We start from the raw sequence: 18736 nt of genomic DNA, 5'->3' as shown, positions 1-18736 counted from the left end.
GATCACCAAACTTATAGATCAAGGTGTTGTTTTGTTACCGGTAGAAGTTCATGTACTTTGTGGTAAAAAATTTTTATTGATATCAACAGAAACACATCAAAACACATGCCAACATGCACTAATATACATTTACATGCACCAATAAAAATTTGTGAATCATGAACACTCATCAATGTTTTGATGTAATTATATTGATGAAAAAGCAAGGAAAAGTGTAGTCGTGAATAGAATCAGTAGTGAAAAAATATGTTAGGATATTCCGCTGTTATTGCAATTCAAGAAATTCAAGTGTTCTATAGAAGTGATGATATAACTTACATACTGTCATCCATTCTATTACAGTGGCAGCATGCACAGAAACCACAACATTGCCAAATTCTTTGAAACTCCTTGACAAATATAGGCACATTTCAGAAGAAATCTGTGAATAGTAAAATGACATTAGAAAGTCACAAGATCAGTGATTCATTCTAGGATATCCTTGTTTCCTTTACTACTGTTTGCATGACCATCATGACCTAAGGTGTTTACCCTGATTTAACAATGCAAACAGACCTCATTTTCTACATTGTAGATATTTTACTAAATGCTATAGATACATTAAAGATTTTTGTTTGTTTTTTACATAATACTAAATCTATTAATTGAATGCGGCCATAAAAAACTAGCTCTGAACTTATAAAAAAAAGAGGGAAATAACAAGATAAGTCAAATAACACACTATATGCCCAAAAGTTTTTGGATACCTGACCATCACATCTATTATATGACCAAATATGTTGACACCCCTCCAAATGATTGCATTTAGGTGTTCATGAGTTTGTGGCATGAGTTAAAATAAGGCCCAGTTCTTTTCCGGAATAAAAAGTCTATAGTGTATGATTTGTTTGGTGTGAAGAATCATCAGGCCACAGTGACACAGGACCCTGAACTCAACCCCTTTAAATCCCAGTAGGAAAATTTGGAATCCTGATCACCTTATCCTACATTAGGGATGAGCAAGCAAAATTTTAAAATTGAATCTCGCAGCGAATCGGGCCATTCTCGCTTATGTAAGTGAGAACGGCCAGTGTAAATTCGTCCGTCGAGATCAAATTTTTTGGGACCTGCAAGAGCAATCAGCTGTCAGCTCTGCTCCCCGATTGCTCTTGCAGCCCTGTAGTATGTGTTCTTGGATAGAGATTCTCTATCCAAGAACACAAGAGTCCCGCGGCTGTGCTCATCATGAATGAATGCAGCCGTGGGAATCATCCTGTGATGATTCCCACGGCTGCATTAATTGATGAGCACAACCGCGGGACTCACACTAACGGGGAGTACCGCGGCAGGAGGCAATGCAGCTGTGGGTATCCTCCTGTGCGCGATCCCCGGGCACTAGAAGTTAAATGAGGGCTTGCCCGGGTTGGCAGGAGGAGTACCGCGGCTGCAATGCAGCCATGGGAATCCTCCTGAGCGCGATTCCCGGGCACTAGAAGTTAAAGTCTCATTTAACTTCTAGTGCTCGGGGATCGCGTACAGGAAGATTCCCACGGCTGCATTGCAGCCACGGTACTCCTCCTGTAATTATTTCCTCGATCTTCCGATGGGTCCATGAAATCAGTTTAACAAAATTTCACGGACCCATCGGAAGTTCAAGGACATTTTTGTCAGAGGCATTGTTGCTCATCCCTATCCTACATCAGTACTTTGCTTCAAAAATTCTTATTTAAATAAAATGGGCACAAATTCCCATAGACCCACTTTATAGTCTTGTGGAAGGCCTTCCCAGAAAGGTCAAACACCTTAGAGTGCACAGTAGACCTAAAAGTATGTACAAAATTGCAATGTGTTCTTGTTTGCTGTGTGCTTGGACACACTGGCTGGAAGGCTCCCCATGACAAAAGCCTGCTTTATAATGCCAATGGTAGATTTTAAACTTGTATCATTGACATGGGTATACGTTACAGTATACCTGTCAAAAAAAGATATAGGGACTGCCATAATGCTATCTGTCTGAATTTCATACTTATACAATGAACAAGCAAGTGACTCCAGATATAGTGAAACCAAAGAACCAACCTCACAGCCAAGCAATTAGAATTGTCAGAGAAGGGGGCCAACTACAACAGCTTTCATATTTTTCTGTACATTAGGCACAAGTGTTACATAGAAATGCTGGGTGTATGTATGCATGATGTATTATATAAGTCTACCCTCAATTTCATATAAATAAGCACTGATCAACATGTTACAAATTTTATACAATGCATACTGGCAAAATGAATACTGGTTGACTAAGGAGAAATCAAATGAAGTGAATGAAAACTAACAGCCACGGAGGGAGGGTGGCTCACGGAGGGTTATATAGGGTTTCTCAATGTATTTTCCTCACTTCCTCAAAATAAAGTGTTACGTTATGAAGTTAAGACTAAGACTTTTTGGTTTCATTAGGCAACCGTTCAGTATTTCTTCCTAAAAAGCTGTTTTTTTTTACTTGATGAAAAAAACTATTTAGTATGAATTAATGAACAGAGTTTGAAACCTAGAAATGTGTACAATCACATCTCAGTGTACAATCTAGTGTACTAAAAATAAAGCATCTCAGTGCATTTCAGTGTACAATAGCATCTCAGTGTACAACCAACACATGGGTGTAGGTTTCCATATTTGTGCATCCTATGTCTACTATAACCTAAGTGGAACATGACATTTTCCAAAAAAATTGCGTTCTAGTTTTGTCAGCAGATTTTTTTTTCAAATCAAATCGAACTCAGATGAACTCTCGCATGCCTCCAATCAGCTGTGGCCGCAAGTTCCCACGCTCCCCAGGCTGTACTTATCAGCTCGGTGACCGTGGGAACTGAACTCAGATGAACACTCAATGGAGAAACTCCATTGATAGTTCATCTGAAGTTCGCCTGCAGTCACAGCTGTTTGGAAGCACTCGCTTGCCTCCAATCAGTTGTGACCACAGGTTCCCATGGTCACCATGCTGTACTTATCAGCCCGGTGACTGTGGGAACTAAACTCAGATGAACTCTCAATGGAGAAACTCCATTGAGAGTTCACCTGGAGTCACAGCTTATTGGAGGCACTCGCATGCCTCCAATCAGCTGTGTAGGTTCCCGCACTCCCCGGGCTGTACTTATCAACCCAGGGAGCATGGGAACCTGCACCCTGGACCTCAATGGAATTTGTGAAATGGGTTTGCCGATATTTTGCTGACCCATCGGAAGTTTGGAAAAAATTTCCCAAGAATGTCAGAGGCATTCCCGCTCATCCCTAATTAAGACCTTATAGACTTGTACAGGGACTTCCCAGGGAGCAACATCCGGGTTGGCCTATACAAGTGTATAAGGCTTAGTGTACAATTGTATAGGACTCAGGTTCAGTATATGGGTAAGTAAAGAGTTAGACTGGAGGATAATAGTGCAGGTTAGTTCAGAAGGGGTGAATACAGCAGATTAATATAAAAGTACAGCTGTCCCTTAAAATATACTGTTGAGTGTACACCCAATACAAACCAATAACATGTTGGGAAACAGCTTGACATTTTTTTTTGCACAGCAAGAGGATTTAGCTGGTTTCAGTTTAACCTCGCTGTAAGTAATACTGGATTTTGTGAGAGACGTGTTTATTTTGTGCTTGGTCATCCTTTGCTTTGCAGTATTGAGACTCACGGTCACTTCTGGTAAGACAGGAAATTTAATGAGCACACACATACTGTGGTTTAAAGAACTGGTACTGAGCAAACTACCTAATTTGTTCTAGGGAGGAAAAAAAAAACGAATGTGAGGAAAGAAAATGTTGCAGTTTTTATTGGAGTTTTGCAAAAATGCCAAAATGCTACATATATCGTAATAAACATGTAATTTTTTTATATTTGGCTACTTGTGGCTTTTAAAAATTTATTATTTTTGGGAAGACAATAACTAAAAGCCGATTTTGTTTCAACTGAAAATTAATTATAGCGGAACTAAACCTGGCAAACTAACCTATCCGCGTTTCAGCACCAGATGCTGCCATCTTCCTTCTGTTCTTCCGCAAGATCTTGATTGGCTATGCCAGAATGACATAATTAAACATCATCCCAGTATGCACAAGGGTAGCCGGGAATTCCGGGTTTCCCTAGCAAGTAAAGCCGCCTCTGCCCATGCGCAGCTCACTTTTTGGTCAGAAACCCGGTGCCATCAGGCAGGTAAATTGCATAATTGCTAAAGGGACATCGGCTCTCCCTTTCTGCAATAAAGACCTGAATGATCATTAAAAAAAACTCCACTTTAAGGTATGTATCACTTTAGAACAGTGTTTTTCAACCAAGGTTCTTTGGAACCCTGGGGTTTCTCAGAGGTTGCTAGGAGTTCCTTGAGCAATTTGTGCCTCTCAGGTCAATTTAATTGAAACCAGTGATCTTTCTGGCTATCTGTAATTGTGGCATTCTTCCCAAAGTCCAGCAAAGTATAAGGCGTTCTGACCACCACACTAATGTACTGTGGATATAGTATTTATAAAGGGGGTTCCTTGAAGACCTGAAAGTATTTTCAAGGGATCCCACATGGTAAAAAGGTTGCTTTATAATCATAGTAACAAAGTTTTAAAGGTAAATATATTACACATTACATAAAGCTAAATCAATGGACCCAAAGCTTAAAATTAAAGCTTGCTTTAATATTAAAGTGTTGAACAATCTGTAGAGCCAAACATGTGCATGTTTTCCCTCCTTGTAGGTAAATGGTTGGGCACACACAGCAAGTGTGAAACAACGGATGCATTTGTGCAGGTCAATTGGCCACTTGGCATTCATAAGGCTGAGCTGGTGAAACAACCAGTGCTGTACGATTAACAACTATCTTCTGTGTATCTAAAGTGCTATCTTTGATCTGCTGCCTCTGACCCATACTCATTCTTTGCCACATCTGTTTCTGCTGTTTTTGTACCTTGTGAAATTGTTGCTGACCTCTTCCTGTTTCCATTATGCTTCAGGCAAATACCTTTTTGGAAAAACATCTGCTGACTTGTGTACCTACCCTTCCTGTTGTCTGTCTCCTTACTCTCTGCCTAGCTACTTTCCCAAACCATCTGACCACCAGGCACTTGTTTCCTGTGTCTGTTCTGTCCCCATCTCCAGAGTCCCTTGGTTTAAGTTGTGAACAAGAGGCCAACCTCTATACTGACACATCCGTCAGAGATATGTGGACAGTTTCAGAATATTAATGTAAGGGGAAACAGAACAATTTGCTTAAATGAGGTAAATCTCAGCTTAATCATGGCTTCAATTTACAGTGAATGGAAAGATACTAACTGTACAACATTACTTCCTTAATTCTTTTAATTTGCAGCTTTAATATAAAAATTCCCCATGTTACATAGTGGTTTCATTTCTGTGTCATATCGATACTATATGCCAAAATATTTTATGTGCAAAAAAAAAAAAAATACATAATTGAAAAGCATCAGCAGAACAGCATATATATGATATATAATGCATATAATGTTCCCTAAACTTTGATTACATTTTCAGTGTCTAAGAAACACTAACAGTGTTATGCTAACCATTCGCATAAATTTAATGCCATCAATTTGAATGAAATAAATAAATCTTTCTTTTTGAGTAAAACATTTTTTTATATATTAATGATAAATTGTTAATCATAATGTGCATGGCCAGCATTACACTACAGTATATATCACTGATTTATAGCATCCTTTCTCTAACTTTTTACCTGGGGGAACCCACTTGAAATAACTTTTAGGTCTTTAGGGACCCCCTGCTATAATTATTTCAACAGCTCACAGTACAATAGTAGGAAAATGTCACCCCTAAAGATAGCCAAAAAGATCACTATTATGATGGTCAATGGGAAGAATGCCTCTTACATTGCCATTGTCAGTTAAGCTTACCTGAGAGGTACAAATTGCTCATTGATCAAGGAACCCCTAGCAACCTCTGGAGGAACCCAGGTGGGGAGACAATGCCCCCATGTTCTTAGTCTGAAAAACTAATATAGCCATTTTTAAATCATTTAAAGTACATTGGATGGGCATTCTAACTTAAGCATAAAAGTAATGCACCCTGGACTGAATGGTGTTGTCTGTTGCTTTAAATTGCTGTTAATGAAAAGTGAAAAGAAAACACAACCATATGATTTTTTTTATTAATATTTATCACATATTACAATATTACCATAGAAAACTGACAATCCGTGTTGTGAAAAAACACATTCAAACTGGCCATCTAAATACATTTTTAAGGAAGATGTATCATGTCTCCACTGTCCAGTACGGAGATAACATTCAAACTACAGTACATCAATTAGTGGGTGACATCTAAAAATAGATGCACAATAAAGTGCTTCACAGTATCTAATCAGATTTGGTCACTTGGTTGTACTTTTCTTTTTTGTAACAATTGTCTTGAAGGAAATAAGTACTAAAACATGAGAGCTACCATTTCCAAACAACTTATGACACCAAGAGTATCAGCCTTAAAATTGATTCACAAATGAGTCACTAATGAATTCAGACTTAATTGGTAGATACTTGTTCTAGGTTAGTGACTCCCTAAGCAGTGAAGTATGCAATAAAATGGGAGCCATAGTGCTTGCACCTTTAAAACAAGTTGGCAATGGCAGCTCCTAAACTCTATTTGTTATACGTAAATATCTCCAACGTGTTTCTGAAGATGTTCAAAACTGAGCAACACCAACCGTTGCTTAATTATCTCATCCTTTGTATGTCATATCTTGAAAGAATGTAGAATTTTAAGTGGTTAAACTCAGGCAGTGATAACTGCCAGCCTTCATTTAAGCAAAAACATTTTTTATTCAATTAAAACACATTATAATTATGTAAACATTATGTATCATTTCTACTGCAACTAGCATCTACCTCATATGTAAAACAACACAATTTATTATACCCAACCAGTATAAACCTAAAACTAAAATACTGTTATTTGGCAGACTTAGCCATTAAAGCCCAACTGAACCTTCAGCTGTGTACACACGTGCAATAATTGTCGTTGGAAAGGATCTTTCATGATCCTTTCCAATGACAAAAGACTGAATGAGTGCTGTACATACAGCACTGTTCTGCCCTATGGAAAGGGGAGGGGAGAATGATGGAGTGGCACCCCACTGCGTTTTCTCTCCTTCACTTCCATTACGATCATTTGTCGTTTGTTGATCCGCTAGGATGGATTCATTAATGATGAGCACTGTACACACGCCAGATTTACATCCAATATCAGCAGTGAGGTGATTATAGTCTGAGAATCACCTGACAGGTGTATGTAGCCCCAGCTACAACCGAAGTAGAAAATCCAGTCCCATGCCAGCGAGCTGAAGATTGGGTCTGACAGCTTTTTTCCTTTTGGAGAAGTGATCATTTTAGGTCTGACATGTTTCCTGTTGACTTAAGCTACAATCTTCCAATCAACAGGGTGCATGAGTTCGCCACTTGCAAAAATATAGGTCTAACTCAGTAGGTGTGACACTTCTGCAGAGGTACCACTGGTTCCACAAAGACCTGCCTCCGAATATTGCAATCCCGCATGGCTCCCCACAACTGGCACCTTGCCCACCACTTCAGCACTGGTTCTTAAGAATTAGAATCTGCAAATGTAACAGCTGGCATCAGTGAATGGTACTAGTACTGTTCACTGCTGTCCCTATCCAAACCCCATGGGGCTTCCACAAGGCAACACTACCAAGTAGCATCAACTGAGAGGCAGCAGTTCACTGCATTAGGAAGAGGTAAACGCACTGCAACCTTTCTGTTGTTAACCTAGCCTAAGGGTCTTACTCCGTGGCTGCTGGCAGAGAATAGACTTTGCTATTCAGGCTGTAGCTGCTTAAGAAACAAAGCAAAGTAAGAAACTAAATATTTTTGGATATGCAGGGGATGGATTAAGCCAATTTAAACCGAAGGTTCAATTAGATTTTAACCAAATTTATAGTTTAGAATCTATATAATGACATCTGAATAACACTCATGGTGTCAATGGAAAAAAAGATTTTGAAGTGTTAGCTTGGTCTCTCTTCTCTCGATTATTCAAACACTGCCACCCTTTACATATGCACAGCATACATATGGTGCAGCTACCCATATTCAAGTAGACTTAACAAGGCAGCCTGTACAATTTTTTAGTGAACTTCATCGACATTAGTAGAACCAAAACACAAAATAAATAGGAGCTGTCAAATTTTTTCCCTAGCCACATTTCAGATTTGTCAAACCCTAAAGTTCTGTAAACACAAACTTTATGCAGTCTATAAATACTGTTATAATACCGCCTGCAAGATGCCTAAAACACAATTATTTGTTTCTTTAAAAAATCTAAACCTTCAACCAAAATGTAAGACTATGTACACACGTCAGATGATCATCACCCAAGATAAATGGTTGTGCTTGCCTCAGGCGAGAATCTGACATGTGTACAGCAGTCCCCTGACTTCATCTATGAATCCGTCAGAACAAGATCCATGAAAGACAAACTGGGAACGACCAATATAAAAACCTATATAGGTGAGCACAACAGGGTGCTGCTCCCTTGTCCTCCCTTCTCCGTAGAACAGAATGGGTGCTGTGTGTAAAGCTCTTGTTTATTTATCTGTCACTCTCTGTTCCTGTTTTATGACATGTGTAGGCAGCCTAATACAAGCTGAAATACTTCTTATCCCCTCTAATTGGGGCAAACAAATGATAAAAACTCATCTATTTGATTCTTGACAATGATTCTTTCTGGGTGTAATGCATGTGGGAGATAATGTGCAAGTGTCATTTCCCAAGCATCCACAATATGTACGTTAATATCCGCAAACATAGCCCTCATAACAGTGTCCAACTGTAACGAAAACCAGTCACTATTAAACAAGCTCACTTCAGGCCCAAGTTCCTGGACGTTGGCAGAACGAATGATTATGGCAGTGTTTGGACTGCGTTCAAGCAAACGAAGTACAGCAGCTCGTATATTCCTGAGACGCCTTATGTACACTTCTACTGGGAAGGTGCTAAAGTGAGACCAGATGGTTATGGCCACCACGGTGTTCTGTCCTCCAACTATACCATCCAATTCATTGGCAATGTACCGCAGCTCATTACTTGAAACAGTTGAAAAACGGATAGGCGGCCCATGGCAGCGAAATTTTACCATTATATTGTGGTCAATATCAATAGATAGAAATGGTCCAACATTTTTAGGGCTCCCCAGATCAAATGGCTTAAGCTCTGTAATACAAGAAGAAACACGTTTTAAAATATAAATAAATGCAAAATTGCGCTTTCTTTAGGAGTTTTTATGCTTTTATTCTCTTCCCACCTCTCCTTAAATCTTCACAGGGGTCTGCCAATCTTCTTTCAAGTTAAATGACCACCAGTGTCAATAATAAAAGCAGTACTCCTAGACTGAGCAGCACTCACATGTCAGTACTCTTCCTAGGCAGGTTTTAATGGGCAGAGCACCCAGCAACTTTCAGTTCCTGCCCAGCTGACTGTCATCACACACTTACACAGTCAAGTCCAGGCTTCCTGCAGAATCAGTGAGAGTCTGGACAGCCTGTCAGCTGGAGGATCATGTTTTCTCCGTTGGGCTGCTGCAAGTGAATGCTAAATGTAGAATCTTTCCCAAGGCAGCAGTTTACTGGCATGAGGAAGTGGTAACCACACCAATAGTCTAAGCACAGTCTAAGGTTTAGTTCACATAAGATTTTTTTGCAAGTGGTTTTAATGCCTAAAATGAACTTTTTGCAATGTAGAAACACCTGAAAAAGCCTAGCAAATACCCCCTGATACATCCCTCCGGCTGTGTACCCATTTTCTAATAGTTACTTCCAGCAGGTTAATGCGCCATGTCACAAAATTCTAGTAATCTCACTGTTTTTTTCAACATGAAAAATTAGTTTACAGTAATCACTTGACCTCACTAGATCTCAATCCAATAGAGAACCTTTGGGATGTAGTGGAATGGAATATTTATATCATGGCTGATGCTGTCATGTCTATGTGGACCAAAATCCCTGAGGAATGTTTTCAGCAACTTGTTGAATCTATGCCATGAAGAAATACTGCACTTCCAAAGGCAAAAATGAATCCAGCCCAAAACAGCCCAATACGGACAGATCAAGAAGGTGGATAGGTGGATGGAAGGAAAAAAAAGCCACTTAAATAAACAGCCAAAACCAGACAAGTAATTGGAGCCTGTACACGTTTATATAGACAAACCTCTCAAACAGAAATAACTTTGTCACTCTAACTCAGTGCTCTGTATTAAAACTTGATAACAATGGGAACAAAAGGAGAAGAGTAGACCAGGAAATTACCAGGAACAAAATCTGTCAGATATTCAAACCACTGCCTTATTGTAGAGTCACCAAACAAATGTACAACTTTTCCTTGCAGGCATTCGATGATGTCAGAAGACTTTTCAAATTGCCATACAATGGATCTTCCAGATACCCACTGGTCTCGGTAGTAATACCCTGAGGGAGTAAACCTGGAGTCGTGGAGGAAATTTTTATCTGAAAAAAGCAAAGAGTAATACAATTAATACTGTTGCACTTAATCTATTGTGTATATTATAAAGCAAATCAAAGGTACAAACAACTGATCTGCCCAGCTTTGGCTGGAGATCACAACATCTGCAGTTTCACAAATGTAATACAAGGGAATGCGTATAGTGTTATTACCTTAGGGATAAAATATAATTATTTAAAGTGGAATTCAATCCCAATTTTTGGTTAGGTTATGGAGAGGCTACTTTGATTACCAGCAGTATTATCCACAAGGAACACAATGAGGAAAAATTACCCTAAACTATAAAAAGATAAAGTAAATTGGGGTGGCACAGCAACAACCCACATTAGTTACTGATGTCTGGTTTCACCACTGGACTAAATGACCTATCAATACCTCCACCCATGCCCCTGACCATATCCCCAGGATAGTAAGGACTGATACAAAAAAAACAAAATAGCTTCTCTTTTACTGTTTAGTTACAGGTCTGGGTCTAGGACCAAATAGGCTCAAAGGTAAAGATTTTTGATGCCGGCTATCAAAGTAATGACATCTAGTGGCAGAAAAAATACTGCTTTGGAAACTTCTGGGTTTGGGATTAATATTGTAGCAAAAACTGTATTTTTTGGGTAGATTTCTTCAAAGGTAAAGGGGAAATTCAGGAAGAACTGCAGTATAAAAACTCCCAGATGAAGTCTTCTAAAAATTGTGGGGCAGGAAAAAAAGGACCTGTAAAAAGGGGGAGGAAGATTTTCAGGCAGCAGAATTCTGTTCTCCAACATCAACCACACAGCTGCTAAATAAAATGATAACTATTTATTTGTATTTTCAAAAAATGTTGATTATTATAATACCAGCTGATGATGAGGGCATAAAGTCCATCACACAGGAAATGAGGCCAACTGGAGATATTTGATTTACATTCTAATGCTTCTTGTGTGGAAGGTGAAGCCAATAGGAAAATGGGACTATTTTAGGACAAGAGGCCTTGAAAGTGTTCCTGTAAAACTTAACTAAATTTTAGCTGTTACTTTATAACAGAGGTTTTGATAAATAAAACTTTTGGAATTCATTCCCTTTTAAAAGGCCTGAGTTTGATAAACATCTGATTTGGTGGTACAGCTGACTACACTTTGCAGAACCTTAAAATTCTTTATACTGCTGTACTGAGTAAGCCTTCTGTGGGATTTCTGCTGTCAAGAGACCTTGTGGACCTCAGATCCACATTCTTTAATGGAATTTTTGGTCACTTTTTATACCTTAATGTAGAGCTATATCCTCCTATTTATAAAACAAATGTATATGCTGCATTATTCTATTCTACAGATGCATTTATTTTCACTTAGTCCCCATGCAAAGTCTCAGAAATACCTGTTCATCCCAGCAGTGAAGTCTACCTATTATAACTATGGTGTACTGCTCCTGAATCCAGAGCAGTGTTGACACTGGGAACCTTCACACAGGAAGCTGCCAGGGATAATGCAACTTCTGTGCATGCACAAGGGATCACCACCTACATGGTGGAAATACTGCAGTTCCAAAGCTGACAGTGAAAATGGCAGAGCCCATCCCTGCAGCAATGACAGGTTCATAAGGTAAGTACCATATTCAGCAAGATTATGGCAGAAGCTCACCATCCTCCAATGAGGTTAGTTCCGCTTAAGAGATTCATGTCCTAAAATTGACCAAATGAACAAAAGCGGCTGATGTACCTTTAATTTTCCAAGGCTGGACGGTCACAGTATCAGGGCCACTTGCCAGGACTGGAACTTTGATGTTTACGCCACTTTGGTAAACAAATGAAAAAAAAGAAAAGTTTGGCTCTTCAGTGGTTTGACTATAAAGATTTACAAAAAAAATCTTATACATATAGACATAAAAATTTGGTAACTAGCATATATTATGGCAACATAGAGAGAGAAAGAGCGAGAGAGAGAGAGAGAGGAAGAGAGAGAGAGATATCTCTTTATAGTGATTATGAAACATTTGTCAGTTGTAAGCCAACTTTTCATTGATGAATTGTGCTGCAACAAATGTACTCCTTTTGTCTCCATGCTGTCAGACAGAAGCATGAAAATCTGGACAAAGAGACTTTCATACATGACAACCACTGTGCAATTGTGCAAACTCTGTAATATTGTATGTAATTTTAGGTACAATTGGATACATGTATACTGCATGTTAGGCTTCATCCAGTGTACCTTTGAAAAAACTTGCTTTCTTCAGGAGTCAGCAGATTTTTTAGATAGCCACCTTTTGCATGATTGACACGACTGGAACAAGACAACTTCTCAGGCTTGTAACAAAACCAAGGTTCTCCAGTTTTCAGGTCTGTGTAGTTGCACACAGGCATTGTTCTAGGCAGGCAAACATTGCACATTTTTGTCTCAGTAGTACCACCTGATCGAAACAAACTCTTAAAGTAAACTCTGTCTGGTTTCTCTTGGCGTAAGCGTTTAAGGATCTGGATAGCTTCACTTGAGTGAACCAAAGTTATTGACACAGTCAACTTTCCTGGCCAAAGTAAGGTAAAATAGACACTATAGAACCCGTTTTGATGATCAGTCACCTTCCCTACTGCACCAGCTTTCTGCAGGGGGGAATGAATTCTGGCTTGTAAGTAATCTCCTCCATATTGCTTTGGATTGCCTTCAAAATCATGCATCCTAACAAGCACTTCAATGATATCTCCCAACTTGAACAGTGACTGTGACTGTAGGATTACAAAATGGCTATGTGCTGCATTAGTGCTCCTAACGAAGAGGACTTTGTCATGTGGTGGTCCAGGCCATTTCAGGGGTTTAAGTAAGCGTCTCTGCTCCTCATATTCAGATTTGGATAACGTTTGATGTTCATAGTCACAATATGATTTTCTGCTTGTGACAAAACGTCGATGAGTTGTATCTCTGCTTATCTCTGTCCATCCTGGTTCCAGACCTGTCCGGTAATTTAAATGCTGTGAAAAAACAAAAATACAATAATGTTTAATATTCAATGTAGTTACATTGCCATGAATGTTGTAACACAAAAAGTAGATGTACCATTTAAATGCTCAAAACTGATGTTCTAATTAAAACTGGACAGCTAAATTAACTTCTAACTTCCTCTCTGTGTGGGAAACTTCTGTCAAGAGATATTCCCACTTTATTTCACAATTGAGGCCATGCTGTATTATGCATAAATGTATCAGAAAAGAAAACATCAGCAAGAAATTAAGGAACTGCTGCAGGAGGTGAATGCAGTGATATATTTATCATTAAATTAATTTCAGCTTTGATCATGTTTTGTCGAGTTAAATAGTCAATACATAGTAGAAAATAAATAATTCTGCAATCCTATGTATTTGTTTTTGCCTACACACTACTGATATATGTTCACTCTTCACTGTTCCTCACTCATCAGTAATAGGCAATCAGTATGAAAAGGCAGTAATAGCAGCCTATGGGAGATCCTAACACAGTTTCATCGTGCTCTCTGCCCCCAATAATACCATTACTCATCACTTCCTTTATCAGTGATATGTCAAAATAACACCACTAACAAATCCCACAGACATAACCCTTCTTTTTCTGTCCTAAACTAAAGATAGATTTTGGCTTGAGATGGACTTTAAATCCAAGACATAATCAAACAAATATAGTGGTCTTACTAGTGTGAATATGAAATAATAGAAGCACTGAAATACTTAAAAATTTATTTCAGGAAATTATGCTCCTTGCTCCCTTTAATGCTAGTCACATGTTTCAAGGCCTGGACATTAGGCCTGATTTATCAAAGTTTCTCAGGAGTGTAGATTATTGACTATCCTACAAGAACATGGGTGATATAGAAAACCTGGAATGGATTATTTGAAATCGTTTGCTAATATTTGGCAAATATTTTCAATTCTGGTCTAGATCTATATAATATTATTCTCATTTTATTATTACATATTTATAAAGCCTCAGTATATTATGCAGCAACAGTAATGTCACGTATGGTGTCTCACAATGTGTCATATACACGCAGCAAAGAATTCTTGCACTTTAATGCCTATATTTTATAGCATATAACACATAGCAACTGCTCAGAATCCATTTCATCTTGTAATCAATTCTGAGAAAAAGAACACTTTATTATAAACTCTTTAAGGCCACTTACCTCTACCAGATGAATGTTACTAACCAGCACAAGGACAGCCACCAGGAATAGCAGGACAAAGCATAGCTGGAACCTATAGAAGGTGCACCACATCTTCTACAATTCTGATCCACATCCATATTATTCTTCTCCTCTTGGTCATGGCCACAGCCAGTCATGGCAGTTCGGATCACCCATAGTTGTCTTTGACATGATTTAAATTCTGTTCATCTAAAGAAACAAAATACATTTTTCACTAGTTGTTTTTTTATTGGTAACCAGTAAACCCACTTTACCCTATATAATATTAAGTGTAAATGTCTGACATTTGTGGGAAAACTGACAGATATAAAAGACATTGATCTCATGTGTTTTCCTGATTATATTCCCAAGCATTGAACAGAACCACAATGTATCTAATGCCATTTGTATGTTTTGGATGGAGGGTAAAGGCTATAGACTATATCAGTTTTTTATTGCCATCTATATCCATGTTGGCCTTTCTCTCCTTTGTCCAGGAGGCCATTGTCACTATTTTTAAAAGCAAGGAAAAATGCACCATTTTTAGTGGTCATTGGAACAGTAATAAAGGGAAGATCTTCTAACTGGGACACTTTCTGTCACTTTGCAGAGAGATTTCCAATGTGTATACAAGAAATGAAGTGAAAACCTGACCAGGGATACCCATTCCTTAACCTAATAAAGATTTAGGCTTTAGACGGGGCAAACATAGAAAGGTAGAACCTGAGCCACTGCACGAGGGCCCTCCTCAGCCAGGTGGGGCCCATAGTCCTGCACAGGGGGCTATGTCTGCCACTGGCTTTAGTTATACTTCACAGGTTATTATTTGAGGTGTCCTTATCAATGTTTAATAGATATATTTTCCATATTTACACTGTATGTTTTTGTGTGAGAACAGAATGTGGTGGCTGCTTTTATTTTCCCCACACAGTACACTTCTGTCCGCTTCCTCTGTCTCTATGGAGGCAGCCATGACACCTCCTGACAGGACCACAGACAGGTCTGCTTCTTCCACCTCCATTACACGTGACTAGATGCTTCCAAAAGCAAAGATTTCTGTACAATCTTTTCAGCTGAAATGAAGTCCCAAAGACCTATTGATGAAAATGTTTTGAAAACTAAAGCAAGGGCTAACAGGCTGCAATATATTACATTAGAGGTAAGACCAATGTAGGATATGGTGAGAAGAGAGCTGAGTTCAGTCAGAATTTGCTCCTTACCACACTATGCATAACCAAACAAAAACGTGTGAACTTGCAGGCAGGACCCCACTCACTCCCCTACATCATATTATTCTACCAAACACTCCTCAGTAATCTTTATGTTCCTGCACTTGTCATGCTGGTTATTGTAGTGCACTGACTGAAGACAGTCCCCATAAAGTACCAGCCAAGCATAGCAACATATTCTGAGGGGTGAGTCGAATGCTTCCCTAGAAATATATCTATCTTTGGGCAAAGTGCAAATAGATAGTAGAATGTAATATATATGGTAGTATTATATTGTGGATATTTTTTAATAAGTATACCTTCAACTACATGCAAATGATTGATAACTTGTTTTATTCTCATTTTTCATTTCCTAATATTGCACCAGGACACAGAAATTGGGAAATAAGTGCAGTCAATGTAGATACGTCTGACATTATCTGATAGCTAATAGCTGGGGTAGCAGAATCTGACAGGGTGGCATTTTCTGATGGAAGGGATTGAAATGTACATAATATATTAGTAGCTGTGGAGTAGAACAGAGAAGTTCCCTGTATGCAGCCAGACATCCCGGATACAGGCAGAATATTACTCCAGCATCTGTCACAGAGCACACACTAATACAATGACAGAACCCCCGCCATCAACGGCTCACCTCTCCTCCGGTAGGCGCCATGTCTGCTTTCCCCGTCATCCGTGCCTTCTCCTGCGGAGTCCCCAGTGTTTACTAGGGGGCCCTGTGTACTTCCTGTGTGTGCAGGGCCCAGGCCCGACGATCCGCCCCTCCTGTCACTGAAAGGGGAATCCTCTCTCGCGGTCTTACATCGCTTTGTGACGTCGGCACAGCACCGGAAGGCAGCGATCACCAACGGGGCACCAATGTCATGTACACCGCCATCATCATCCCTATTAGCACCATGATGTCCGGATGTGTCCATTCCCATGCTGCGTGTGATCCCGGGACACCATGTGAAGAGAGACCTGCCCATAGGAGATGCAGCAGTAATGACATCCTGACCTGATCATACTATACGCCATTGTGTGTTACTTTCTCCAACTTTTAGATTGTAAGCTCTTCGGGGCAGGGCCATTTGCAACCCCTATGTAATCTACGGCGCCGCGTAATATGTTGGAGCTATATAAATCCTGTTTAATAATAATCGCCAACATAATCATTTCACTTCATTGCACCGATAGCCATGCCGGTGCCTGCACAATACTCATTTAATAACAAATTCTGCTGCTTTAATATCAATATTTCATCTCTTTCCTATTTAGGTAGCAATAAAAAAAATTATAATGCTAAGGACAACTTGATCAATTAAACATTGATTTAATGTGAAATATTAAAGTGGAATTTGTATGAGCACACATTCACCTAAAGCTTAGGCTGCAGTACCTACACTTTACCACAAGATGTCCCCAGTCTCCTGGGTTCAGTGACATGAAATGTTATCCAACCTGGAAGACTGTAGAGGAAGGTAGTGATCCTTACCCTTCTATCCTGGTCTCTGCATCAGCGGTTCCCAACCTTTCAGATCTCACGGACCACTAAATTCAAAAGTTTAAATCCCACAGATTATGATTTTTTAAAAAGATAAATACATTAGTAAAATAATGATCTTCCCAATGGTGCCTGACAAGGACTATGGAGGCTCTGATACATTAATCAGCTCATGGTTAGGTGAAGTATTACTATTGTTACTATAAACATTAGTTGCATTATCTTTGGTATTACTAAAGCAGGCATCTCCAATGGCAGCCCCTGTCATAAAAACAATATTATGAATTATGCAGCTCAGCAACAGCTGCTTCATACAACTTAAAACTACTCTGACGTAACACTGTGCCTCCCTTGTTTTTTCGTCTCTAATACAGCTCATGAATTTAGTGCAATATAAAGGTTAAAATTGACTTTCAGAATATAAGAATTTATTAGAATATTTTTGTTTTAATAAAACAAAAATTGCTAATGTCATCCAAATTTTTCTGTGGACCACAAGTTGTCAACGACTGCTCTAGATCCCAGTCTCTTAAAGTGAAGCTAAACATGCTGGTGAGTGGCGAGCTTCTGCCATGAACAATTAATAAGCATGGCATACTCACGGATTATGGTACATACTTTGTACCATCTTCATAGCAGACTTCCATGAAGCCAGAGATCCTTTCCTATCTTTGGATAATGTATCCTGTGTGTGCAGAAGTTACAATATCCCTAACATCTGGATCTGTGTGCAGCAACACTGCAGTTTAGAAACCTAACAAAAAGTCACCAGAACACAGGGAGTTAGTTTTTGGTATCTACACCACGCTCAGAATTTTCATTAAAATGAAGCCTGTAAAATCCTACCTAACAGAACTCCAAGCAATTATTTTAGTTCATCACACTAACCAACGTTTTTTTTTTTTTTGTTTACTTCCCGAGAGAAGAGTAAAGAATAGGAAATGTATGGCTATGAAGTCACAATTTTAAGAGTTGTCATGGGTTGTAAAAAGTACACTAATAAATCCACACCAATATTCCTATTTTGTACAATAACCTGCTGTAGTGTGTACCAATCGTTTATTGACACATAGAAAACACCAAATGATTATTGTGACTAATGGAGAGGAGTGACCGTGATTTATACTATTTGGTGACATCTTGCATACTATACTGTCAATGCCAGCCAAGCTGAAGTACCATGTCATCATAAAACTATGAAGTTGCCCTCCAGTCTCGTGGTTGGTGGTATGATCTTCTGCACCTTATAAGGACCACCTACATCTATAGAGAGAAATATGGAGAATGCAATCAACCTGCAGAAGTTTCTAGGTTTCCTATGTACTTATTCTGGCTCTCTATAGCCACTGAAAGAGTATGTTTGCACTAGCCGGGACCTAGCAATGATAAGGAA

At 39.0% G+C, this 18736-nt stretch overlaps 1 protein-coding gene across 2 annotated transcripts; it reads right to left on the bottom strand.

Annotated features, from left to right (window-relative positions):
* Positions 1-3771: 3771 nt before the first annotated feature.
* NXPE3 (neurexophilin and PC-esterase domain family member 3) lies at positions 3772-16706 on the bottom strand. Of its 2 annotated transcripts, none has more exons than XM_072415093.1 (6): positions 16495-16706; positions 14632-14841; positions 12693-13447; positions 12204-12277; positions 10299-10496; positions 3772-9207 (listed from the first exon to the last, which is right to left on the bottom strand). In XM_072415093.1, exons 2-6 carry the CDS (start codon positions 14722-14724, stop codon positions 8663-8665), a joined length of 1665 nt encoding a protein of 554 aa, XP_072271194.1. In that variant the 5' UTR covers positions 14725-14841; positions 16495-16706; the 3' UTR covers positions 3772-8662. The 2 variants fall into 2 exon arrangements, with proteins under 2 accessions (XP_072271194.1, XP_072271185.1); XM_072415084.1 differs by lacking the exon at positions 16495-16706 and adding an exon at positions 15505-15865.
* Between the last annotated feature and the right edge of the window lie 2030 nt (positions 16707-18736).

The sequence above is a fragment of the Pyxicephalus adspersus genome, chromosome 1 (assembly GCF_032062135.1).
Source record: "Pyxicephalus adspersus chromosome 1, UCB_Pads_2.0, whole genome shotgun sequence".
NCBI lineage: Eukaryota > Metazoa > Chordata > Amphibia > Anura > Pyxicephalidae > Pyxicephalus > Pyxicephalus adspersus.
The sequence above is the reverse complement of the archived record's forward strand: the minus strand, read 5'-3'. Positions and strand labels throughout refer to the sequence as shown.